Source organism: Leuciscus leuciscus (assembly GCF_965113295.1).
Source record: "Leuciscus leuciscus genome assembly, chromosome: 14".
Classification (NCBI taxonomy): domain Eukaryota; kingdom Metazoa; phylum Chordata; class Actinopteri; order Cypriniformes; family Leuciscidae; genus Leuciscus; species Leuciscus leuciscus.
In genome coordinates, this window is record NC_138738.1 from 41,725,057 (window position 1) to 41,751,508 (window position 26,452).

General features: G+C 38.6%; 1 protein-coding gene and 1 long non-coding RNA gene across 3 annotated transcripts in view; both read left to right on the plus strand.

Annotated features, from left to right (window-relative positions):
* Positions 1 to 23,086, plus strand: part of cyth4b (cytohesin 4b) — a 35,435-nt gene extending 12,349 nt beyond the window's left edge. Inside the window, exons 8-14 of one of the 2 annotated variants that reach the window (XR_014197135.1) lie at positions 617 to 765; positions 13,765 to 13,876; positions 15,669 to 15,745; positions 15,821 to 15,892; positions 20,341 to 20,495; positions 20,598 to 21,747; positions 22,899 to 23,086. Coding sequence is in view for 1 of the 2 variants with exons in the window: in XM_082136202.1 (XP_081992328.1) it covers positions 617 to 765; positions 13,765 to 13,876; positions 15,669 to 15,745; positions 15,821 to 15,892; positions 20,341 to 20,495; positions 20,598 to 20,676 (644 nt within the window). In the remaining variant the exon portion in view is untranslated. Of the gene's footprint in view, positions 1 to 616; positions 766 to 13,764; positions 13,877 to 15,668; positions 15,746 to 15,820; positions 15,893 to 20,340; positions 20,496 to 20,597 lie in introns of both variants that reach the window. The other variant, XM_082136202.1, reaches the window with a different exon arrangement.
* Positions 777 to 8,153, plus strand: LOC309474008. The gene is made up of 3 exons (XR_014197173.1): positions 777 to 1,986; positions 7,192 to 7,604; positions 8,049 to 8,153. It is a non-coding gene; the product is annotated as an uncharacterized lncRNA (long non-coding RNA).
* Positions 23,087 to 26,452: the final 3,366 nt, after the last annotated feature.

Below are 26,452 nucleotides of genomic sequence, written 5' to 3' on the forward strand. Positions count from 1 at the left end.
TGTGTAAATTCATAAGTCGACACCATTGCTGAGTATTTCCTCCTTAAAACTGCAGTGAACCAAAGACAGTCTCAAACACACGCTTTGAAATCGCTGGTGTTTCTGACGTCACAAACTACCTTGTAACCAATCAGATCAACGTGTGATCGTCAACCAGTGGATCTCTGAGCTGAGTGAGTGAGTGGAGGCGGGGCTCATTTGCATATTCATAGAACCGCACATACTAAATGAGGCGAGGGTGTCGAGTTACAGTCAAGATATTTTAAGGCATGAAGCCATTTTTTTTCCCAAGGAAAAAACGTTTAAATATGTAATTTTAAGGATCAAACATGAGTTTTAAGGGATAAAATGATTGACTACAGGGGGACTTTAATATCTCACAATTCAGACCAATTCATCAGAATCGCAAGAACAAAACCGCAGAAAAAAAAGTGATAAAAAGTCACAATTACCTTTTATATTTTTTTATTCCATGGCGAAATAAGCTTCCATTGAGACTATTTGTTATGCATTGCCAGATCTGTTAATTGGCCAAGCTGACACTGATCTCAAAACGCTTTGTTTAACAGTGTCTGGCAAAGTTGTTGAGAACGGCTGTGTTGTTTGTGATCCTCAGACACGTGTTACATCCTTTCGTTTGCCATCATCATGTTGAACACGAGTCTTCACAACCCCAACGTGAAGGACAAGACTCCGCTGGAGAGATTCATTAGCATGAACCGCGGGATCAACAACGGAGAGGATCTTCCCGACGGCCTTCTGACGGTGAGCTGCCAATCACAATCACTCCTAACTGGTCACGTGAACAAAATACTACACTGGAGTCACTGACAACAAATATACAAATATGATCTATCCATCATAATAGGCCATCTGTCCATGATAAAAGTGCATCTGTCCATCATAAAAGTGCATCTGTCCATCATAAAAGTGCATCTATCGATTTTAAAAGTGCATCTATCCATCATAAAAGTGCATCTGTCCATGATAAAAGTGCATCTATCCATCATAAAAGTGCATCTGTCCATCATAAAAGTGCATCTGTCCATCATAAAAGTGCATCTATCCATCATAAAAGTGCATCTATCGATTTTAAAAGTGCATCTATCCATCATAATAGGCCATCTGTCCATGATAAAAGTGCATCTATCCATCATAAAAGTGCATCTGTCCATCATAAAAGTGCATCTATCATCATAAAGGTCATCTGTCCATCATAAAAGTGCATCTATCGATTTTAAAAGTGCATCTATCCATCATAAAAGTGCATCTGTCCATCATAAAAGTGCATCTGTCCATCATAAAAGTGCATCTATCATCATAAGTGTTAGCCTGGGAAAACCCAGACAACTTCCGGCAAATTTAGATTTGCTCTGCAACTAGTCTGGCAAAGAGCCCATTCTAGCCCATTTCTAATCCCTCGAAATCGCGGCACCAATCAGAAACATTGGGGCGGGCTTTACACGATGATGATCGCTCTGATTGGTTTTAGGTCTATCCAATTGCGCCCAGAGGCATTTGAGCGACGTCCGTTGGTGAAGCGCAGCAACTTTTAAATGCATTATTATATTCAAATTGCAAACACATGAGGCCAGTCTCCATGAAAGACCCACTGGCAGATGAACGTGCTTCTACATTTCTCTCCGAAACGGTAGGAAATTAAATTAGATTTAATAGAGGATTTTAACTGTGACGAGATGATTGACAGGGCAGTTTAGTGACAGGATACACGCAACAGATCCGTCCGATAAAGATGACGAAGTAGTATGTCCCAAAGCTTGCCTACTTTTTTGCTACACATTCAAAAGTAAACACCTTTTCTTCACAAAAAGAGTACATACTTTTATGGCGTAGTGTAACTTAGGCGAATTGGGACGCAGCATATGGCTTTACACGATGACGATCGCTCTGATTGGTTTTAGGTCTATCCAATTGCGCCCAGAGACATTTGAGCGACGTCCGTTGGTGACGCCCCTTTGGAAATGAGTTATTAAAGCTATAGTAGGTAATCCTGTTCAGAAACATTTTTTTTTATACTGGGTGAAATGGTCCTTCCATCCTGAGAGTAGTCAATACATTATGTGTTCAGAAAAAGGAATGAAAACAATCAGACCTCTGTAGCAGCTGCAGAACAGTAAAAACTCTGACCAATCACTGCCATTCGGTGCGAATGTAAAGAACCAATCAGATGCCTTCATGTCTCGTGCCCGAGCCCCACTGCGTGCGCTGCCCTGCGTGCACTCATCACATGTCACCGTTCCCGGAAATATTCAGCTCACTACACCGAGTAAGCAGGAGTTTGCGGCACAATGGAAGAGAAAATGCAGCAAAAACTACCAATGCCAGCTTTGCTGGTAACTGCTCGCCCTGATAAAAAGCCTAAAAAAAGAAAATCGGAGGCAGAAAAGGCTGCAACGAAACAGGCACTGGATAAAGCCAGAGGACAAACTCGCGTCAACATTGGTGCAGCATTTGAACGGTGGAGACAACTGAGGGAGATGAAGGGCCTGAAAAGCGATGCCAGGGTTGCGGTCTTTCTGCTGAACAGGTAATTATTTGTTTTGCTTCGGGGGGATTTGTTATTTCCATGATATATGTTACGTTAGGCCAGCCTTTCTCAAAGTGGGTGCCGCACACACTGGGGTGCCCCCTGACTGTGTCAGGGGTGCCGCCCAAAAATTACGTAGGCAAAAAAAAAAAAAAAAATTCGGACATTTCATATATAAATTAGGGCTGGGGGAATTAACGCGTTAATCTTTGCGATTAATTTGAAATGTTTAACGCGTTAAAAAAAAATAACGCAATTGACGCAGCACTTTTTTTTTTTGCCTCGTTTTAATGATTTCCTGTTGCGTCTGCTATTAAAAAGGCCGAAATATGCCGTCCCACCCCTCCATGTTCGGCGGTCAGGTTTCATTCTCGGGCAGCTTTCATGAGCGGGTCTTTTCCGCTCGGTATGTGCGTCGCGCTCTGTGCTCCGCGCGCACGCGCGCGTGAGTGTGTGTGTCGGTCGGTCGGCGCGCTCTGTGCTCCGCGCGCGCGCGTGCGTGCGTGCGTGCGTGCGTGTGTGTGTGTCGGCTCGCTCTGTCGTTAATGGCCCAGCAGCGGCGAGCTCTCCGTTCCGTGTGTGTGTGTGTGTGTGTGTGTGTGTGTGTGTGTGTGTGTGTGTGTGTGTGTGTGTGTGTGTGTGTGTGTGTGTGTGTGTGTGTGTGTCGGCGGCTCTGTCGTTAACGGCCCAAAGGCTTCAATCATGTACTAAGCACTGGAAAAGTAAAGTCCACTCAAGTAACGTGAAATTTCTCTGTTGACTTCTGTTTGCTGAGCTGGTATAGCCATGCTGGGCAACAATGGTAAAATGACCTGCTCTGATCACATGCTCTGGTAATAATAGCTTTGTAGGACTATATTTTGTTTTAATAATTAATAAAATAATAATAATAATAATAATAATAATCTGTTAAATTGATTATGTTGATTGATTATTGAAAAAGAATAATATATTGATATATTGATGTTTAATATTTTAATATAGGGCTATTTTCTGTTCCCTTTTTTTCCTGTGTTGTTTAATTAGGTGATTCTAAGTTTAAATATTGATGATTACAAGCTTGGGGGAAGCGCAATTAATTACAGAAATTGTGCAATTAATTAGTTAATTTTTTTTAATCGATTCCCAGCCCTAATATAAATATATTTGAATTTACATAAATACATTCTTCTTCTTTTTAACCCTTTCGCACGTACGCTCACACCGGTGTGATCAGTCTAGGCTGGTCCCTGGAGCACCGGTGTGATTAGAACGGTCAGTGCATGACGTGATCAACTGCTAAATTCAAATGTGCTTTCGCGCGTTGGCTGGAGCTGAGCCAGAGACAGGCGCGCTCAGCTGTCATATATCACAACTTTTCAGTGTTTTCATCCACATAATGTTTGTTTTAGGTTTCAGACATAAGTACTAAAAAAAACAATACATTTAGAGTTTGTAAAATACACACTGATGTCAAAGGAAGAGGCAATAATAATCCTTTCCATTATAATTAGTTTTATTCATATCAGATACACATTGTGTAAGTAACTTTAAAGTTTACTCTATTCTTCTCCCAGTTCACCTGCCACTTACTTTTATGTATTTCGGGAGAAGTGGATGAATTCACTTGTTGTAAATCCAACAGATCCGATTCTCTGAACTGCGTCTGCGGCACAAACTAACATGGCGGCGCCCATCGCGCATACAGCTCAACTAACGCGATCGTTATAATTGTGTTCAAAAAACAAAACACTTCCACTTGCATATATTTGACAATCGGAATATCAGATATTTCATGCCATATCTAACAAATTTGTGAATATTTTGAATAAAAAAGGAAAAATGACATAAAAGCAGATCATCATTCATTCAGCTCTGTTGTTGCTGCGGTGTGTCACGTGACAAGCAATGACGCGTCACCATGGAAACCATAAAGTGACACATTCTAAATAACGGTCACCTTGAAAAACTCACGCTGGCGGGTCAGCCAGAATATTTTAAATTTACATGTGAAAGGGTTAAACATATGATCGGATTAATAAAATTGTAAATTCATTTTAGATAAATATATATATAAAATTTGCATTTACATTTGGGTTATGCAGTGTTTTTAAATTATATTTTACACTGGGGTGCCTTGAGATTTTATGCACTTTTGAAAGGTGCCCTGACTGAAAAAAGTTTGAGAAAGGCTGCGTTAGGCAACGTAGCTACTTTTGTAGCTAGAATTAGCCCAATGCTAACATTAGCTTCTCTGTCGGTGTAAGCCAGTTGCGTTACAGGTCGTAGGTACATACTGCTTATCTGACTTTTAGGACATGACATTTTGAACATATTGCACAGCCATAGTCGCAAGTGTCTGCATTATAATTGTGATAAAATGACGTTAATATATTGCTTATAAACGGGACAACTGTGGTGATGTGGCATATGTGTTTTGTTTCCAATGCTCTCGTCGTGGAAGCTCTAACAACCAAAATAACGAAGATATATAAAAACAGAAAATTCACGTTTGCCAGTGATAGTAACAAAACAAAACGTTACATTTAATTTAGCAGACGCTTTTATCCAAAGAGACGTAGCTACATTTCAGAGTTCACACAACACCAAACGTGTAATGTTAGCCTGAAAGCTGCGAGTAACATTACTAACAATAGCCATGCTTTTTTTTTTTTTTTGCATTCATTGTAATAATAATATAGTTTACTTACAGGTGAATGAGACATGAAGTAGTTTGGTTGATGCCCATAATGTGCTGAAATACTCGGCTTTCCTGTGACCTGCAGCTGACTCCGACTGTGGATGCGCGTTCATGTTTGTGGGGGCGTAGCTTTGGACGGAGTACTGACGGGAGGGGGTGGAGCTTAGAAGAGGTGCCGCTTTCAATTCTTGCTAGCTCTCCAGCATTACCTACTATAGCTTTAACCCTCTGGGGACCAAGCTGTTTTTGGGGCCCTTGAGATGTTCTGACATGCTCTGACATTTGTGCTTTTTTCAGTTATTTATAAACATGTTAATGGCAAAGGTGTAAATTCACTCTATATAGCACAAACAGGCCTACCATAATATGCGAGCAACATGTATGTAGATGTTTGTATTTTTAAGAGAATAATGTTTATGCGTGGTTATTTAAAAAAATAAAAATGAAAGTTGCTGAAATAAGACCACAAAACTCATACAAAATATGTGCCCACAAGACTTTTGACTAATGGATGTTTTCTCTTGGAGTTCTAGCTTCAAAATTATGTGAAAATAGTCTTGCTTTATCGTTCACAAAAAAAAAATACATTGATTTAAATGGTGTAAAACAGGTTTTGCTTGGAAAGCCAATATGCGAGGGGGAGGAGTAGTTTACACCTTAGATTACCCAGTCCCACCCACTCTGCATAATGACTCTGCATAATTAGCCATTCATTCAGGTGTGACACTGACTGAGCCACAATGCAAGGACAAAATAGCCTATATATTTAGAAGAAGACTTATATTGACCATTTAAGATTTTGCTTACATCTATCTTGTAAATATGTTTTGCTATTTTATTAAAAAGGTTACAATTACAACAATAATTACAATTTCAGCAATATTTCTGCAAAAAAAGTACTCTTTCTTTGTAAAAAAAAAAAAAAAAGATTATAGGCCTACATTTTATCATATGTATTCATTAGTTTGAATATAGCCAACATTGGAACATCTTAGTCTATGACTTTATTTTTGACAAAATAGTATTTTATATATGAGCAGAAAAGCTTATTTGATGTGACAGTATATTCTACAGTAAAAACTGTACCCAAATCTAGTCAACAAAATGTTGTCTTTCATACTTCGCCTGACTGTAACGCAGTAACTGTAACTGTAAAAGCAGTTTATTCTTTCACACACAGACGCGCGATTCATATTTAGGCTAAACAGTCTTTACAAATATGTACCCTTCATTCATCTCACAGAAAACGCGATTCATATTATAGAAACGCGATTCATCTTTTTGTTTACATAAGCCTACAACGTTATTCCATAACGTTATTCCACATTAACACTTGAGAAAGGATAACTTAGCCTACCTCACTCCTCAGCGGGATCTGCTCGACATATCAGCACGGAAAATTTTCTCCATAAGGTAGGCTATATTATGCCTCTTTGTTTACAGCTGATGTGGGGGCGTTTCACAGACTGAAATGGTTCTCAGAATTTGCGTTTGAATAGCACGCGCTCTCCGGGGCGTGGTCAAATTACTTTTGAATGGCTCCTAATGAGCTCGACTGGAGTCGCTCTCTTTTTATACAGATTACAGAAGCTGATAATATTTGTTTTTTATATAAATTACTTCATTTAAAAGCTGCGATCTCAAGCTTTATGCCCGTGGGTCTGTTTGCCTGTTTGACTGAATTTTCGCGGAGTTATAGATAATTTTCGAACGCGTTTCAAATGGGAGTTTACTGACAGAGAGAAGGCAGAAATAGCATCATGTTAGTTTTTCTTTATTTGTCAAAAAGCAAAACACTTTATTTGTATTGTGAGTATACAGAAAAAAAAATAGAAACTGAACAGGATCGATTGATGTATTACACGAAAATGAAAGATCAAAATTAACAGAGCATTTTGTGTTTATTTTTCATTGCTAAAAAAAAAAAACGAGCAAAACGCGCGGGCGCGTTTTTGGTCCCCAGAGGGTTAATGAAGCTTTGCCAGACCATAACTCAGTTACTACTGAGAATGGTCTGGTTTTAACCAGGCTACATAAGTGTATCTATCAACATAAAAGTGCATCTGTCCATCTTAAAAGTGCATCTATCCATCATAAAAGTGCATCTATCCATCATAAAAGTGCATCTGTGCATCTATCCATCATAAAAGTGCATCTATCCATCATAAAAGTGCATCTATCGATTTTAAAAGTGCATCTGTCATTAATAAAGTGCATCTGTCCATCATAAAAGTGCATCTATCGATTTCAAAAGTGCATCTGTCCATCATAAAAGTGCATCTACCCATCATAAAAGTGCATCTGTCCATCATAAAAGGGCATCTATCCATCATAAGTGCATCTATCATCATAAAAGTGCATCTGTCCATCATAAAAGTGCATCTATCCATCATAAAAGTGCATCTATCCATCTTAAAAGTGCATCTGTCCATCTTAAAAGTGCATCTGTCCATCATAAAAGTGCATCTGTGCATCTATCCATCATAAAAGTGCATCTATCCATCATAAAAGTGCATCTGTGCATCTATCCATCATAAAAGTGCATCTGTCCATCTTAAAAGTGCATCTGTCCATCTTAAAAGTGCATCTGTCCATCATAAAAGTGCATCTATCCATCATAAAAGTGCATCTGTGCATCTATCCATCATAAAAGTGCATCTATCCATCATAAAAGTGCATCTATCGATTTTAAAAGTGAATCTATCCATCATAAAAGTGCATCTATCCATCATAAAAGTGCATCTATCCATCATAAAAGTGCATCTATCCATCATAAAAGTGAATCTATCGATTTTAAAAGTGCATCTGTCATTAATAAAGTGCATCTGTCCATCATAAAAGTGCATCTATCGATTTCAAAAGTGCATCTGTCCGTCATAAAAGTGCATCTGTCCATCATAAAAGTGCATTTGTCCATCATAAAAGTGCATCTGTCCATCATAAAAGTGCATCTATCCATCATAAAAGTGCATCTGTGCATCTATCCATCATAAAAGTGCATCTATCCATCATAAAAGTGCATCTATCGATTTCAAAAGTGCATCTGTCCGTCATAAAAGTGCATCTGTCCGTCATAAAAGTGCATCTGTCCATCATAAAAGTGCATCTGTCCATCATAAAAGTGCATCTATCCATCATAAAAGTGCATCTATCCATCATAAAAGTGCATCTGTGCATCTATCCATCATAAAAGTGCATCTATCCATCATAAAAGTGCATCTATCGATTTCAAAAGTGCATCTGTCCATCATAAAAGTGCATCTACCCATCATAAAAGTGCATCTGTCCATCATAAAAGTGCATCTACCCATCATAAAAGTGCATCTATCCATCATAAAAGTGCATCTGTGCATCTATCCATCATAAAAGTGCATCTATCCATCATAAAAGTGCATCTGTCCATCTTAAAAGTGCATCTGTCCATCATAAAAGTGCATCTATCCATCATAAAAGTGCATCTGTGCATCTATCCATCATAAAAGTGCATCTATCCATCATAAAAGTGCATCTATCGATTTTAAAAGTGAATCTATCCATCATAAAAGTGCATCTATCCATCATAAAAGTGCATCTATCCATCATAAAAGTGAATCTATCGATTTTAAAAGTGCATCTGTCATTAATAAAGTGCATCTGTCCATCATAAAAGGGCATCTATCCATCATAAGTGCATCTATCATCATAAAAGTGCATCTGTCCATCATAAAAGTGCATCTATCCATCATAAAAGTGCATCTATCCATCATAAAAGTGCATCTGTGCATCTATCCATCATAAAAGTGCATCTATCCATCATAAAAGTGCATCTGTCCATCTTAAAAGTGCATCTGTCCATCATAAAAGTGCATCTATCCATCATAAAAGTGCATCTATCCATCATAAAAGTGCATCTGTGCATCTATCCATCATAAAAGTGCATCTATCGATTTTAAAAGTGAATCTATCCATCATAAAAGTGCATCTATCCATCATAAAAGTGCATCTGTCCATCATAAAAGTGCATCTGTCCATCATAAAAGTGCATCTATCATCATAAAAGTGCATCTGTCCATCATAAAAGTGCATCTATCCATCATAAAAGTGCATCTGTCCATCATAAAAGTGCATCTGTTCATCATAAAGTGCATCTATCCATCATAAAAGTGCATCTGTCCATCATAAAAGGGCATCTATCCATCAGAAGTGCATCTATCATCATAAAAGTGCATCTGTCCATCATAAAAGTGCATCTGTCCATCATAAAAGTGCATCTATCCATCATAAAAGTGCATCTGTCCATCATAAAAGTGCATCTGTCCATCATAAAAGGGCATCTATCCATCATAAGTGCATCTATCATCATAAAAGTGCATCTGTCCATCATAAAAGTGCATCTATCCATCATAAAAGTGCATCTGTGCATCTATCCATCATAAAAGTGCATCTATCCATCATAAAAGTGCATCTGTCCATCTTAAAAGTGCATCTGTCCATCATAAAAGTGCATCTATCCATCATAAAAGTGCATCTATCCATCATAAAAGTGCATCTGTCCATCATAAAAGTGCATCTATCCATCATAAAAGGGCATCTATCCATCAGAAGTGCATCTATCATCATAAAAGTGCATCTGTCCATCATAAAAGTGCATCTGTCCATCATAAAAGTGCATCTATCCATCATAAAAGTGCATCTGTCCATCATAAAAGTGCATCTGTCCATCATAAAAGTGCATCTATCCATCATTAAAGTGCATCTGTCCATCATAAAAGTGCATCTGTCCATCATAAAAGTGCATCTGTCCATCTTAAAAGTGCATCTGTCCATCATAAAAGGGCATCTATCCATCATAAGTGCATCTATCATCATAAAAGTGCATCTGTCCATCATAAAAGTGCATCTGTCCATCATAAAAGTGCATCTATCCATCATAAAAGTGCATCTGTGCATCTATCCATCATAAAAGTGCATCTATCGATTTTAAAAGTGAATCTATCCATCATAAAAGTGCATCTATCCATCATAAAAGGGAATCTGTCCATCATAAAAGTGCATCTGTCCATCATAAAAGTGCATCTATCCATCATAAAAGTGAATCTATCCATCATAAAAGTGCATCTGTCCATCATAAAGTGCATCTGTCCATCATAAAGTGCATCTATCCATCATAAAAGTGAATCTATCCATCATAAAAGTGCATCTGTCCATCATAAAGTGCATCTGTCCATCATAAAAGTGCATCTGTCCATCATAAAGTGCATCTATCCATCATAAAAGTGCATCTATCGATTTTAAAAGTGAATCTATCCATCATAAAAGTGAATCTATCCATCATAAAAGTGCATCTGTCCATCATAAAGTGCATCTGTCCATCATAAAGTGCATCTATCCATCATAAAAGTGAATCTATCCATCATAAAAGTGCATCTGTCCATCATAAAGTGCATCTATCCATCATAAAAGTGCATCTATCGATTTTAAAAGTAAATCTATCCATCATAAAAGTGAATCTATCCATCATAAAAGTGCATCTGTCCATCATAAAGTGCATCTGTCCATCATAAAGTGCATCTATCCATCATAAAAGTGAATCTATCCATCATAAAAGTGCATCTGTCCATCATAAAGTGCATCTGTCCATCATAAAGTGCATCTATCCATCATAAAAGTGCATCTGTCCATCATAAAGTGCATCTATCCATCATAAAAGTGCATCTATCGATTTTAAAAGTGAATCTATCCATCATAAAAGTGAATCTATCCATCATAAAAGTGCATCTGTCCATCATAAAGTGCATCTGTCCATCATAAAGTGCATCTATCCATCATAAAAGTGCATCTGTCCATCATAAAGTGCATCTATCCATCATAAAAGTGCATCTATCGATTTTAAAAGTGAATCTATCCATCATAAAAGTGCATCTGTCCATCATAAAGTGCATCTATCCATCATAAAAGTGCATCTATCGATTTTAAAAGTGCATCTATCCATCATAAAAGTGAATCTATCCATCATAAAAGTGCATCTGTCCATCATAAAGTGCATTTGTCCATCATAAAGTGCATCTATCCATCATAAAAGTGAATCTATCCATCATAAAAGTGCATCTGTCCATCATAAAGTGCATCTGTCCATCATAAAAGTGCATCTGTCCATCATAAAGTGCATCTATCCATCATAAAAGTGCATCTGTCCATCATAAAAGTGCATCTGTCCATCATAAAGTGCATCTATCCATCATAAAAGTGCATCTATCGATTTTAAAAGTGAATCTATCCATCATAAAAGTGCATCTGTCCATCATAAAGTGCATCTGTCCATCATAAAAGTGCATCTGTCCATCATAAAGTGCATCTATCCATCATAAAAGTGCATCTGTCCATCATAAAAGTGCATCTGTCCATCATAAAGTGCATCTATCCATCATAAAAGTGCATCTATCGATTTTAAAAGTGAATCTATCCATCATAAAAGTGCATCTGTCCATCATAAAAGTGCATCTGTCCATCATAAAGTGCATCTATCCATCATAAAGTTAATAAAGGGGTTAATAAAGGCCTTCTGAAGCGAAGCGATCCATTTGTGTACGAAAAAGATCCATATTTAAAACTTTATTTACTAAAATAACTAGTTTCCGGCAGACGGCCTACGTAAGTCGACTTGCGCCACAAGAGTAACCGTGACGTGTGTGTGACGCAGATGTAGGAGTAGCGTACGCTTTGAGCCTCTCGAGGTTCAAACTCAGCGCTGGGCAACAAACTCAAGCTCCGCCCACATTTCTCTTTAAAAATCCTCGTTTTAGACTCTAATTCGTGACCGGTGTTTTGTTTCTCTCTTTCCTCTGCGCTTCCGCGTTCATCAGTACGTCATGCGTCCGGTCACGGGTTACTCTTTCACCGCAAATCGATTCATACGGCTGTCTACCAGAAGCTAGTTATATTAGTCGATAAAGTTTTAAATATGGATATTTTTGCTATCCATAACTCACTATCCCTTTAAAGGGCTGGTTGATTATGATTTGACTTTTCTAACTGTAGTTAGTGTGTAATGTTGCTGTTTGAGCATAAACAACATCTGCAAAGTTACGACTCAAAGTTCAAAGCAAAGGGAGAGATTTGCTTTTAAAGGAATCACTTTTTAAGGACTACAACAAACGGCTGGTAGAGACTACACCACATTCCTCCCGGGTTAGTGACATCACAAACCCTAAAATTTACATAAACCCCGCCCCCGGGAACACGATTTATAGATTATCAAGACAGAATATGCTAATCAATTGGCGCGTTTCCACCGCAGGAACTTTACCCAGGAACTAGGAACGTTGGGGTGGTACTCGGTGTGTTTACACCGCAGGAACCAGGGTCTAAATGAAGTTCCGGGTAAATATTTCCCCCTCAGAAAGTCTCTGCTGGAGAGGTAGTACTTTTTTAAAGTTCCAGAACTTTCGGGGGTGGGACTTGTGCGCAGAACATGCGAAACACGACGCATTTGATAGTACTCGCATATCTAAAACACACAAAAGTGACAAAAATAAGTTGATGTAATCGATAATAACATTATTCACAACTTGGTTTATTTTGATGGATTCATTTCGTACCAATCTTGTTCTTTCTGCCTGATGGCGCGCGTTCGTCCCAGCCCTATGGTCCCAGCCATCTCACGGTCAATGTCCGCAATAGCTGATAACATACGTTGTCTAATTTTATATCTATTACGAGCTTTCTGAATACGCTTTAGTATCAGTGCTCGTCTCTTTTCTGCCGTTTTGTTAATTACCTCGTTAGTAAACCAATACATCACACACAAAAGCAGCACAGCTTGAATCTCCTCCATACTTAAAACTCGAAAATCAAAACTCAAAAGGCGTTCAAAACTGATTTCTGTCTGTCGCAGACTGAGAGGAGCAGTCACGCGTAGTTCCACGACACCAGACAATTTGCATAATCTGCCCGGTACTTTAGACCGCGGTGTAAACGCAATAAGCAACCGGTCTGGGGTAAAAAAAGTTCCTGGTAAAAAAGTTCCTGGGACAAATTGTTCCGGGTAATTTTGGTGTAAACGCGGCAAATGACTAGAAGATAACAACACATCAGATACATAAATTCATCAACTAACCATTCAGAAATGTCCTGTTGCTTCTACATGTTGTCACTTCTTCTTGAGTCTCTCCATCATTGGAGATGATAACTGACTCCGGTTTGAACATAAAAGGCTAAATGTTTTTGAAATGTTCAGTGCATGTGTGTGTGAGGTAAAAGGACACAAGCTCTTGTAGCTCCGCCCCCTGTGCCGGGAGCAGCAGCTCATTTGCATTTAAAGGAACAGACACAAAACGGTGCGTTTTTGCTCACCCTCAAAAAGTGACAACTTTAACATGCTATATAAAAATATCTGTGGGGTATTTAGAGCTGAAGCTTCACACACACACTCTGGGGACATCAGAGACTTATTTTACATCTTGTGAAAAGGGCATTATACCACCCCTTTAATTATTGGTCAGTAAATGAGCAGCACGAACAGGAAGACTGAAGTGTGTATTTCTTTCCATCACCACAGAATCTGTATAACAGCATACGGAACGAACCCTTCAAAATCCCAGAGGATGATGGGAACGATCTCACACACACCTTCTTCAACCCGGACCGCGAGGGCTGGCTGCTCAAACTGGGTAAAGATTATAAAGTTATTATAAAGATTGCTCTGCATCAAACAAACCGATTATGATTCACTCCTGCAAACATATTTAGTCTAGTTTACTTTCTCTCTCATCTATTCCAGAACTGCTTTTAATAAGTGTGTTTATCGTAAATCTGTGCAAGTTTAATAGTGACATCCTCAATTAGCCACGTTTCCACTGTCGGGCCAGGGCCGGGCCGTGCTAGTGCGTGCCAGGGCCAGTCGCGTTTCCACTGTCACTTCCGGGGCTTGATCGTGGCTTACTCGGGGCCAACGGCCAGGATTTCTGGCCCGTCGAATACCTTGGGCCAGAGCGGGCCAGCTCGGGCTAGAGGAGTGGTTACGAACAGAGGCGGAGTTCACCTGAGTCGGGAGACGGCAGCGCCGGATGATTCTGTCAGCATTAAAGACTTTTAAAATAATTTAACTCGCGTTCATGTTTTAATGCCTTGTGTTTGTGATGCAAAAGACTATGTGCGCTAACCATTACCATGGTAAACATAGTAAACGCTTGAAGATACGCATAGTAAAAAAACATAGTGAACGCTTGAAGAAATCAGACCAATCATAAAGGCTATCACAGTCATGTTTTTATTGTATCTGTCAGTAGAACTACGTCTCGTCTCTTTATACCGGACTATCATAAAATAAAGCAACTTTTTTTTTGGGAGCTTCCTCTGTTTCTCTGACTGAAAATATCTGTATGGGAGTCGAGAGAGTGCTAAAGCTCCTCAGGTCGTATTTTTGGTGGCATATATTTGTAGAAATGATCATTCTTTCTAAATGTGATGTAAATATGTCCTGTAACTACCAGATAAACAGAAACAGACGCGACTGAAGAAGTAAGTGTGTCCTCTTTCTTTTGTGAAATAGACCTAACGGTAATTTATTTCTGAGTGACTAATGTGCAATTTTGACATAAATGAATTCATTATGATCAATGTATCACTTTTTATTGTAAACCTGTGGTAAAACATCGATGCTTGGGTTTTAAATATTCAAGTAAACAACAAAAATGGCAGCAAACGGCCGCTTTTATCATGTTTGTTTTCAACGCTGTTTCCAGTGATTTCTGATTAGTTTTCTGATAAAACTTCCATTTGTTGGTGAAATGATGGATTAGTGTGACGTTGTTCCAGAGAGGCGTGTTACGGGCGTGTTTTAGTGAAGCGCTGTGGAGCTTCTGGCCCGACAGTGGAAACGCAGGCCCGGTGCTATTAGCCCGGCTCGGCCCGTTTAAAGCCCTGGCTCGCACTGGCCCGACAGTGGAAACGCGGCTATTAAAATGTCTGTGTGTCAAATAGACACTGCTCACCCATCTAACAAAAATATAAGAATAATAATTAATATAGATAAGAATGTCCATATTAAGTTATGAAAACGTAATTTCTGATGAACAGTTTTTTCTCGGTTATTCAAATGTCAATGGAACGTTTCATTGTATCATTCAAACATTATGGAATGTTACTTTTGAATGTTCTCTGAACGTTCCGAAACAAGTCGTTACATTTAAAAAACGTTTGACGAACATCCAACTGAAACATTCCATGAACGATGTATAAATAATGTTTTTGTGCTGATGTTTTGAGAACATTATTAAAGATCAGAGAACTGAACGAACGTTTTATTAGCATTACTGGAAGATCGTTTGATCAAAACTTTCTGAGAACTAGTAAATGTTGAAGTTGACATAAACTACAGTTATTTTTCATAGCTGGCTCATGTTAACTCCTGTAGTTCAGTTATTGAGCGTGTAGTGTTGCTGATGTATAGTCTGTCCGCAGGCGGGCGAGTGAAGACGTGGAAGAGACGCTGGTTCATCCTCACTGATAACTGCCTGTATTACTTTGAATACACCACAGTAAGAACCCTCTGAACGCTTGAAAGTGTGTGTAAGGTGTGTGTATCAGAGCTGATTGTGGTGTTTGTGTATCAGGACAAGGAGCCGCGCGGGATCATTCCTCTGGAGAATCTGTGTGTGAAGGAAGTGCTCTTTCCCCGGAAACCGGTGAGACCCGAGTGTGTTAATGCATTAATAATGAGCGATACTTTTGTCACAGTATTTATTAATCTTTGTGGCAACACTTTACATAAGGTTCATTAGTTAAAAAAAATGTATATTAACTAATATTAACAAAGATTAATAAATACTGTAACAAATGAATTGCTCATTGTTAGTTCATGTTAGTTAATACATGAACTAACAATGAGCAATTCATTTGTTACAGTATTTATTAATCTTTGTTAATATTGGTTAATAAAAATACAGCTGTTCATGTTAGTTCATGCTAACAAATACAACCTTTGATTTTAATAATGTATTAGTAAATGTTGAAGTTAATATTAACTAAGATTAATAAATGCTGTAGAAGTATTGCTCATTCTTAGTTCATGTTAACTAATGAACCTTATTGTAAAGTGTTACCGTCTTTGTTGATGTTACTTAATAAAAACACAACTTCATATTTGCTCACGACCATTAAGTAATATACAGATACAACTTTTGATTTGAATATTATATTAGTCAATTTTGTATTAATCATCAACAATATAGTACATTTAGTATGGAGTGATTTAACAGACTAAATTAAATAAATAAATGTCTAATTAAATTATTAAATATGTCATGGAATGTTGCAATGAATATATAAAAGTATGATGGAATTTAAGCATAAATAAGGCATGAAATGCATTTATATGTTTTTCATGTTACATGAAAAGGACGTGAAATATCACTTTAAATATGCAAAATCTCATGAAATATTAAATGAAATACACTTTGAAATAACATTTTGCAATAAATAAAAGTAAGCTAATGAAAAGTGAGTACTAATAGATACATTGGGTGTGAAATGTATTTATGAGTATAATATGGTATATGATATAAGCCTTTTATTGAAAAATGACATGAAATATGGCTTGAAATGAAAAGTATCAGAACTAATAACATATACAGTGGGGAGAACAAGTATTTGATACACTGCTGATTTTGCAGGTTTTCCCTCTTACAAAGCATGTAGAAGTCTGTAATGTTTATCATAGGTACTCTTCAACTGTGAGTGACGGAATCTAAAACAAAAATCCAGAAAATCACATTGTATTTTTTTTTTTTTTTTTTTTTTTTTTTTTTTTGATTATACAGTACATAAGGTAAACACAGAACACAACAACAGAACACAAAAACAACAATAAAACAGCAGTAATAATAACAGTAATAATAAAATAAAAAAAAACAGCAACGACAAATAATAATAGTAATATTTAGAAGTATTAAATAGTATTTGAATAGTAATAGCATGTATAATAATAATGATAATAATAATATTTTGTGGTGACGGTAACAGTAATATCAGTGATAGCAATGACAGTAATAATACAATAATGATAATAAGGATGGTGATAAGTTGTGTTGACGGCAATAGTAATATCAATAATAATAATATATAACATTGATAAAAAAAAATTTAAAAAAAAATTAAAAAAAAATAAATTAAAAAAAACAGTATTGGTACTCATACTAACACAAAAAAAAAAAGAGATACTATTGATTTTGATAAAATCAATAATAACAATAATAATAACAACATGTATATCAATAATAATAACAGTAATAACAGTAATAATAGTAATACTAAATATCAATAGTTATATCAATAATAATATAACAACAACAACAACAATAGTAATAATAATAATAATAACAACAACAATAGTAATAATAAAGTTTTTTATTTTTATTTTATTTCATCTAATAATAGTAATGCTAAAGATGGCGATGATGATAATACTTTGCGATGACGGCGACAGTGATATCAATAATAATAATAGCAGTAATAATGATGATAATAATAATAATAACAATAATAACAATAATAATAACAATAATAAAAACATTGTATTATTTTTAAAGGAGTCATGACCTGTAATTTTCACTTTTCCACAAGAAAAAATTTATGTTATGATTGCCTAACGATTATACACTGGCCGGGAAGCCGATATTTAAAAGTGAAGCGTTTGTTTACCCCTGGGGTCGTCAACCAGCCCACGTGCACGCGCACTCAAATACGAGATGTTCATTTCTGCGCCGACTTGACGTCAAGACAGAGCAGGATATACCATATATGGACACCGCAGACCTATGCTGCAGGAAGCCCGCCCTGCCCCTCTCCCCCTCATATTCAGTCGAGCGCTGCCATTACTGAATTCCAATTTGAAGTACGCACTCGACCGTGAAAGATGCAGAAACGTAGTGCACACGTGAGTTGCTCTGTTGTTGACTGCCAGAATCAACATGGAAATGCTTTTTCTCTCCCAAGAACGGACCAAGCTATCAGGGACCAGTGGATTAAATTCATTTTTAATGACGCGGTTCCTACAACCCTTCCCACTGGCTTAGGTGTCTGTGCTAAACATTTTACAAAAATTGCGTTGCAATGATAAGATCTTTATTCACGCGATCAACAGACTGTCTGTCTTCTGCTCAGTCAGTGCTCATCATGCTGCAACCTTTCATGTGATGGAATAGATTTAAATATAATGCTTTAAACGGTACTTTTCACGATTTGTTAATCTCGATAGCTGTAATAGTAAAAACGTAGTAAAAGTTTTCGAGAGAGTTCATGTAATACTAGCTATTTCATATGCAAGCATGTCAGCCAATCACAGCAGTGGGCGTTTGCACTGCAGTCTCACAGCAGACACGCCCCTTAAAACAGAGCGTTCAAATCTGAGGCTGAAATCAGGCTTGGAAAAATGGCTTTTATTTATAAATGATGACAATTTTTGATGTAAAAATCATACTAACATTATAAGGGCACCCCAGGCAACATTATAAAATAATAAAACAATCCAGTTCATGACTCCTTTAAGTAATTAATTTGCATTTTATTGCATGACATAAGTATTTGATACATCAGAAAAGCAGAAATTAATATCTGGTACAGAAACCTTTGTTTGCAATGACAGAGATCATACGTTTCCTGTAGTTCTTGACCAGGTTTGCACACACTGCAGGGATTCTGGCCCACTCCTCCATACAGACCTTCTCCAGATCCTTCAGGTTTCAGGGCTGTCGCTGGGCAATACGGACTTTCAGCTCCCTCCAAAGATCTTCTATTGGGTTCAGGTCTGGAGACTGGCTAGGCCACTCCAGGACCTTGAGATGCTTCTCACGGAGCCACTCCTTAGTTGCCCTGGCTGTGTGTTTCGGGTCGTTGTCATGCTGGAAGACCCAGCCACGACCCATCTTCAATGCTCTTACTGAGGGAAGGAGGTTGTTGGCCAAGATCTCGCGATACATGGCCCCATCCATCCTCCCCTCAATACGGTGCAGTCGTCCTGTCCCCTTTGCAGAAAAGCATCCCCAAAGAATGATGTTTCCACCTCCATGCTTCACGGTTGGGATGGTGTTCTTGGGGTTGTACTCATCCTTCTTCTTCCTCCAAACACGGCAAGTGGAGTTTAGACCAAAAAGCTCTATTTCTGTCTCATCAGACCACATGACCTTCTCCCATTCCTCCTCTGGATCATCCAGATGGTCATTGGCAAACTTCAGACGGGCCTGGACATGCGCTGGCTTGAGCAGGGGGACCTTGCGTGTGCTGCAGGATTTTAATCCATGATGGCGTAGTGTGTTACTAATGGTTTTCTTTGAGACTGTGGTCCCAGCTCTCTTCAGGTCATTGACCAGGTCCTGCCGTGTAATTCTGGACTGATCCCTCACCTTCCTCATGATCATTGATGCCCCACGAGGTGAGATCTTGCATGGTGCCCCAGACCGAGGGAGATTGACCGTCATCTTGAACTTCTTCCATTTTCTAATAATTGCGCCAACTGTTGTTGCCTTCTCACCAAGCTGCTTGCCTATTGTCCTGTAGCCCATCCCAGCCTTGTGCAGGTCTACAGTTGTATCCCTGATGTCCTTACACAGCTCTCTGGTCTTGGCCATTGTGGAGAGGTTGGAGTCTGTTTGATTGAGTGTGTGGACAGGTGTCTTTTATACAGGTAACGAGTTCAAACAGGTGCAGTTAATACAGGTAATGAGTGGAGAACAGGAGGGCTTCTTAAAGAAAAACTAAGAGGTCTGTGAGAGCCGGAATTCTTACTGGTTGGTAGGTGATCAAATACTTATGTCATGCAATAAAATGCAAATTATTTATTTAAAAATCATACAATGTAATTTTCTGTATTTTTGTTTTAGATTCCGTCACTCACAGTTGAAGAGTACCTATGATAAAAATTACAGACTTCTACATGCTTTGTAAGAGGGAAAACCTGCAAAATCGGCAGTGTATCAAATACTTGTTCTCCCCACTGTATATGGTTCAATCTAATTAAAAGTTGACTATTTTAGCCAGTTTTAGTTCTGTATACTAACATCAAACTCAGCTGATGTCAGTAGAGTAAGGCAATACGTGATGTGAGTGATGTTAACCTGTGACCTTTGACCTGTGCCAGTATTGTTTAGAGCTGTATAACCCCAACAGTCGAGGTCAGAAGATCAAGGCATGTAAAACAGAGACCGACGGTCGAGTGGTGGAGGGAAAACACCAGTCCTACAGCATCTGTGCTTCCACAGCGGAGGAGAGAGACCAGTGGATCGAGTCCATCAGGTATGAACACAAGAGTGTGTGTGTGTGTGTCTGTGCCTCATACAGCGTCTGAACGCACGGCACACATCTGACCTATAACACGTATGTGTGTGTGTTCCACAGGGCCAGCATTACAAAAGATCCCTTCTATGACCTCGTGTCCATCAGGAAGAAGAAAGTCATCAACAAAGTTTCGGAGTAACGATCCGAAGCGCTGGCGTGACTGAACACAACGACACACACACGAACTATCAGTGTTTATTCACACAGGAAAACATCACTCTCTCTCCGCAGGTTTGATGGACGAGACACTTCATTCTCCTGAAACCCCTCAAACACACTCAGACGAGTCAGTCGTTGAAGAGCTTTACAGTGAGTGTGTGTGAATGTGGAGAAGCTCAGATCGTTTCTGAAACACACGTGAGATTGAGATTATAAAGAGACACTAGCGATGTTTCCATCCACAGTTGTGAATTTAATTTGTGAAGAAGAATAGAGGAATATCACATAAAACATTTGTAAATAAAGCAGTGTTTCCATCCCATGTGTCCAAGAGAACAAAATCATCACTTCCTGGTGCAGATTATCAGTAATAAAACTGTAAGTTTCTGCAATCTTTCTCTTCTTCCCTCCATCATAAATGAGTTTGTCTCAGAGCGTCAGACGAAACACAGTAAACTCCGGCGTTTCAGAAACACCAAACCAACATTAGAGATGCTGCAATGCCATTGGTCCGCTGGTTAGCCCAGTTATCCAATCACAGCTGACGCTGAGGGAAAGTCACGTGAGTTTATTGATGTGCATCGAGGGATTTACTCAGTAAATGTGTTTCCTTTATAGCTTATGCACATCATGCAAAAACACAATAACCTTCTCAATAGAGTGCATTTTTAAAATGTATTACAATAGTTTTTTTTATGTGATATCCCAAAACTCAGATAATAATAATATGTGGATGGAAACATGGCTATTATAATTGTATAATTGTGCACTCGAATGATACAAAAATCACCAGAAAGACGCGGTTATTATCTAAAGCCAACATTCTGCCACATGATCAAATGTTTTGTTGTATTTTGGCAGCCAGTCTAGTGTGTGAGAGAGTGTGTGTGTGAGAGAGAGTGTGTGTATGTGAGAGAGAGTGTGTGTGTGTGAGAGAGAGTGAGTGAGTGAGTGAGTGAGTGAGTGAGTGTGTGTGTGTGTGTGTGTGTGTGTGTGTGTGTGTGTGTGTGTGTGTGTGTGTGTGTGTGTGTCTTGATGCAGTGACAGTCTAGTGCAGCCTTTCTCAAACTTTTTTCAGTCAGGGCACCTTTCAAAAGTGCATAAAATCTCAAGGCACCCCAGTGTAAAATATAATTTAAAAACACTGCATAACCCAAATGTAAATGCAAATTTTATATATATATTTATCTAAAATGAATTTACAATTTTATTAATCCGATCATATGTTTAACCCTTTCACATGTAAATTTAAAATATTCTGGCTGACCCGCCAGCGTGAGTTTTTCAAGGTGACCGTTATTTAGAATGTGTCACTTTATGGTTTCCATGGTGACGCGTCATTGCTTGTCACGTGACACACCGCAGCAACAACAGAGCTGAATGAATGATGATCTGCTTTTATGTCATTTTTCCTTTTTTATTCAAAATATTCACAAATTTGTTAGATATGGCATGAAATATCTGATATTCCGATTGTCAAATATATGCAAGTGGAAGTGTTTTGTTTTTTGAACACAATTATAACGATCGCGTTAGTTGAGCTGTATGCGCGATGGGCGCCGCCATGTTAGTTTGTGCCGCAGACGCAGTTCAGAGAATCGGATCTGTTGGATTTACAACAAGTGAATTCATCCACTTCTCCCGAAATACATAAAAGTAAGTGGCAGGTGAACTGGGAGAAGAATAGAGTAAACTTTAAAGTTACTTACACAATGTGTATCTGATATGAATAAAACTAATTATAATGGAAAGGATTATTATTGCCTCTTCCTTTGACATCAGTGTGTATTTTACAAACTCTAAATGTATTGTTTTTTTTTAGTACTTATGTCTGAAACCTAAAACAAACATTATGTGGATGAAAACACTGAAAAGTTGTGATATATGACAGCTGAGCGCGCCTGTCTCTGGCTCAGCTCCAGCCAACGCGCGAAAGCACATTTGAATTTAGCAGTTGATCACGTCATGCACTGACCGTTCTAATCACACCGGTGCTCCAGGGACCAGCCTAGACTGATCACACCGGTGTGAGCGTACGTGCGAAAGGGTTAAAAAGAAGAAGAATGTATTTATGTAAATTCAAATATATTTATATATGAAATGTCCGATTTTTTTTTTTTTTTTTGCCTACGTAATTTTTTGGCGGCACCCCTGACACAGTCAGGGGGCACCCCAGTGTGTGCGGCACCCACTTTGAGAAAGGCTGGTCTAGTCAACAGATCTGATGGATTGTTTCAAACACACATTCAGAACAAACACATTTACTCTGATCGTTTTGTAGAAAATGTTTTTCATGTAAAATATATTTTGTATATATTATAGATCCTATAAATGATTATAGGTTATGCATTGTACAGTTGATTATTTAATTAAAGTTATTTGCGATCAAATGTGTTGAGATATTGTCTTGAGAGATATTGTGTGAAATCTGTGTAGTTTGAGCAGAAACAAACATTTGCGCTGTCGGGAAAAACGTGATGTTGGTTTTGTTAAAAGAAGAAGCTCAGGGTTATTCTGGCACTCAATACAGTCTCTGTGTCATTAATACACACACACACACACACACACACACACACTCCGCTCAAACCGCACGCACAGACACACACTCTCTAACACACCACTCATACCGCACACACCACTCAAACACACACACACTCGTTCAGATCCTGGATTGATGAAAGTCTGAAACCTGATCTCATTCAGTTTTAGAGGAAATGTAGAAGATCACTCTGTGTCAGAAGAAGATAAATGTAGAATCAAACGGGAAAGACTCTTCTAACATCTGAAGGACAGGATGAACTCTGGCTTTTAGTCCCGCAACAGAATCATTTAATAAAAAGGGAAACGAGAAATGACCTCATCGCTTTCACTTCCTCCATCGGAACATGAACACGTGGGTCTTCTGGTGGTTTCATGCAGGTCCGGTGGCAGATTGATGATGATCTGTGGTGCTTATATGACCCAATCACCTCTAACCAGCAACACATGATGTGTTTCTCCTTCATCATCATCATCATCATCATCATCATCATCATCGTGAGTCCATGAGGAGCACCTGAGGCCTGAAACGCGTTCAAGTAACGGACGGGAAACTGATGCTATCAATGACAAACTGAACATTAATGGTTGCATAGCATGTAGTTATTATATTCAACTCATATATGTTCACTTCCTGTTTAGAGCTGTTGCAGTGAATTCACCAATCCTTTTTGTGGTCAGAGCTGACACTGACACACACACACACACACAGATCCGGCCAAAAATTGTCACACTGAATAAAAACGGAAGTGCATTTCTGGCCGTGGCTCAGATGACGCACGTCATGTGCTCTTGTGAAGTGTGTGTTCTCTGTGCCTATGCATGCTTTATCCTGAGTCTGAAATACTGCACTAAAGTTCTCTCAGTGAAGAGAGCGCGCATGCTCATATCCACCAGCAGAGGGCGACCGAGCCCGTGTAAAAAGGCGTGTTGCCTTGTCCAAAATCACACACACACACACACACACACACACACACACTTGTGCTTTTTGCTCTTGACCACTTGTCTACTTGCATGACGTAATTTCCCCTATTTGACCCAAGTGTTCAAGTAGGCGTAAAGACTTCAAGTGTGTGTAAAACTTTTGATGACTCGATGGGACACATATTTATAGTCGTGCAAAAAATGCAAGTGTTTACAGAGCTTTTATTTATTATATTTTCAATACTTTGCATTTTAAAATAAACTTCCACATGTCTGTTCAGTAGTCGCTGTGTACTAACACAATACACACATTTGAAATTGTGGTGCTTCTAATTAGGCTAAGTGATAAAAACAGTTGCAAATGTTGTACAGAGTAGGCCTACACACACTATACTCATCTTTGCACAAATAAACTGTGCAACACTTTATGTTTTTACTACTGAATTATATGTATCTAATTAATTTAGATTACAGTGCAATGTTTTCCTGGACATCTCGCGATCTCGGGGCACATGAGTTCCCGAACATAATGCATGATGGGATACGCTAGTGTAGTGTGGGTTTAGTGTGCATTAAGGGCACTGCACTTTTAAGACATGGGATAGTCTTGCACTAGTCTCGCATAGCCAAACCTTCAGACTGACGGCAGAAGGTCTGGACTCTATCGCAGCATTTCTTGGCCAAGGACCGCCCAAGAGGACGTTTGACTGACATGTAACACAACCAATCACAGTTTGTTTTGTACCGCGTCATATTTAGGGGCGTGACAATATAATGTTGATGTCCCTACAATAACAGACCGGCGTGCATCTAATAAATTATTCGTTCAAGAACCTTGTGCAAGTTTACTGCATCAATGGAGCCGCGAACTTCACATACTTTTGAAAATACAGCGTTTAGTTGATCGTGGTAAGCGCTCTTTGTCTCAGTTGTAAAAACAACGGCTTTCTTCTTCCACGAGGGGTTTTGGCGTCATGACATTTGTTTCCCGGCGGACCGAAAATAAACGCGACACTCGTGCCCCCCGGAAATCCGATAAAATTCAACCAATCAGATGACGACTTCGACATTCCTGAAGTGTTTCCAGTTAAGCGTACCATATGCATCAGACGTTTAGCCAACGTTCCGTGGGCGTGACGTCTGAGGCTGAGACTAGTCTTGCACACTCCCTGTAGTGTACACACAAATTAAGGCGGCTGTAAGCTGTTTGTTAGGCTGCTACCTGGCCAATAGCAGTGAGGTATAATGGTGCATTCAAGTCCTCCCTTTACGGTGGCAGGAGCGTTTTCGTCGGAGTAAGATGGCGGTGTACTTTCTCTTAATTAATTACAGAAAAATACAGCAAGGTTCTTAAACTCTAGTTCTAGAAAATGAAGAATAAATAAATGTGCATCAGGTGGGCTTTGCTTTTTTTATGTTTTTGATTCATTTATGAAGCCACTGCAACATATATTGTTATAGCCTATAATATAACAGCCTCATATTCTGTGATTAGCTTACTTCGCTGTAAATAGAAAAGCTTGATAATATCACTGCTAAATCCTGTAAGTATTGTGTTATTCCGCCATGTTTCTCACTGACACGCCCACAACTCGTACAGATCGGGGCTTAAAGAAAATCCCGAGCTTCCCACTCGTACGACATTGTGGCGGCGATCATGTGCGCTCAGCTCGTAATTACAATCTTTATGAGATGTCTTGAACGCACCATATTTACATCTGTGTCTGGACCATAGAGAGCCTAAGTCCCTCCCCTCCTCTTTCGGCTCATGGGACCTTATTTCGGAAAAAATATGTATGGTAGTCAATGGCAAGAGACAACTTATCTTTTTATTCCGTCTGAACTGTGCCCTGAATTTGTATATGATGTTTGTCAATTTAAAAGATAATTATGAAAGTCAAGAAAGTCGCAGTTTGTCATAAAACAGAAGAGTAACATTTAGTTTTATGCGAAAATCGCTCAATGAACTGCATCTCTCGTCTCGCACTATGTACGTATGTGTGCAGTCTGGTACAAAACGCTCAGGCATGACGGCGTAACGTATAACGCATAACGTAAGACTATAGAAACAGACAGACGTTAGCTTCAGTAAAGTTAGCTTCATTCATTGAGAGTAAAGGTATGACGTCACACGTGCGCCTTTTGGGTTTGTAGTCTTTGTAATTACGTATTTTCACAGTCTTATACCTCAACAGTTTTACATCAAACTGCGACTTTCTTGACTTTAAAATGTATCTTTTAAATTAACAAACATAATATGTGTAATTCAGGGCACAATCAAAATATTTGTTGTC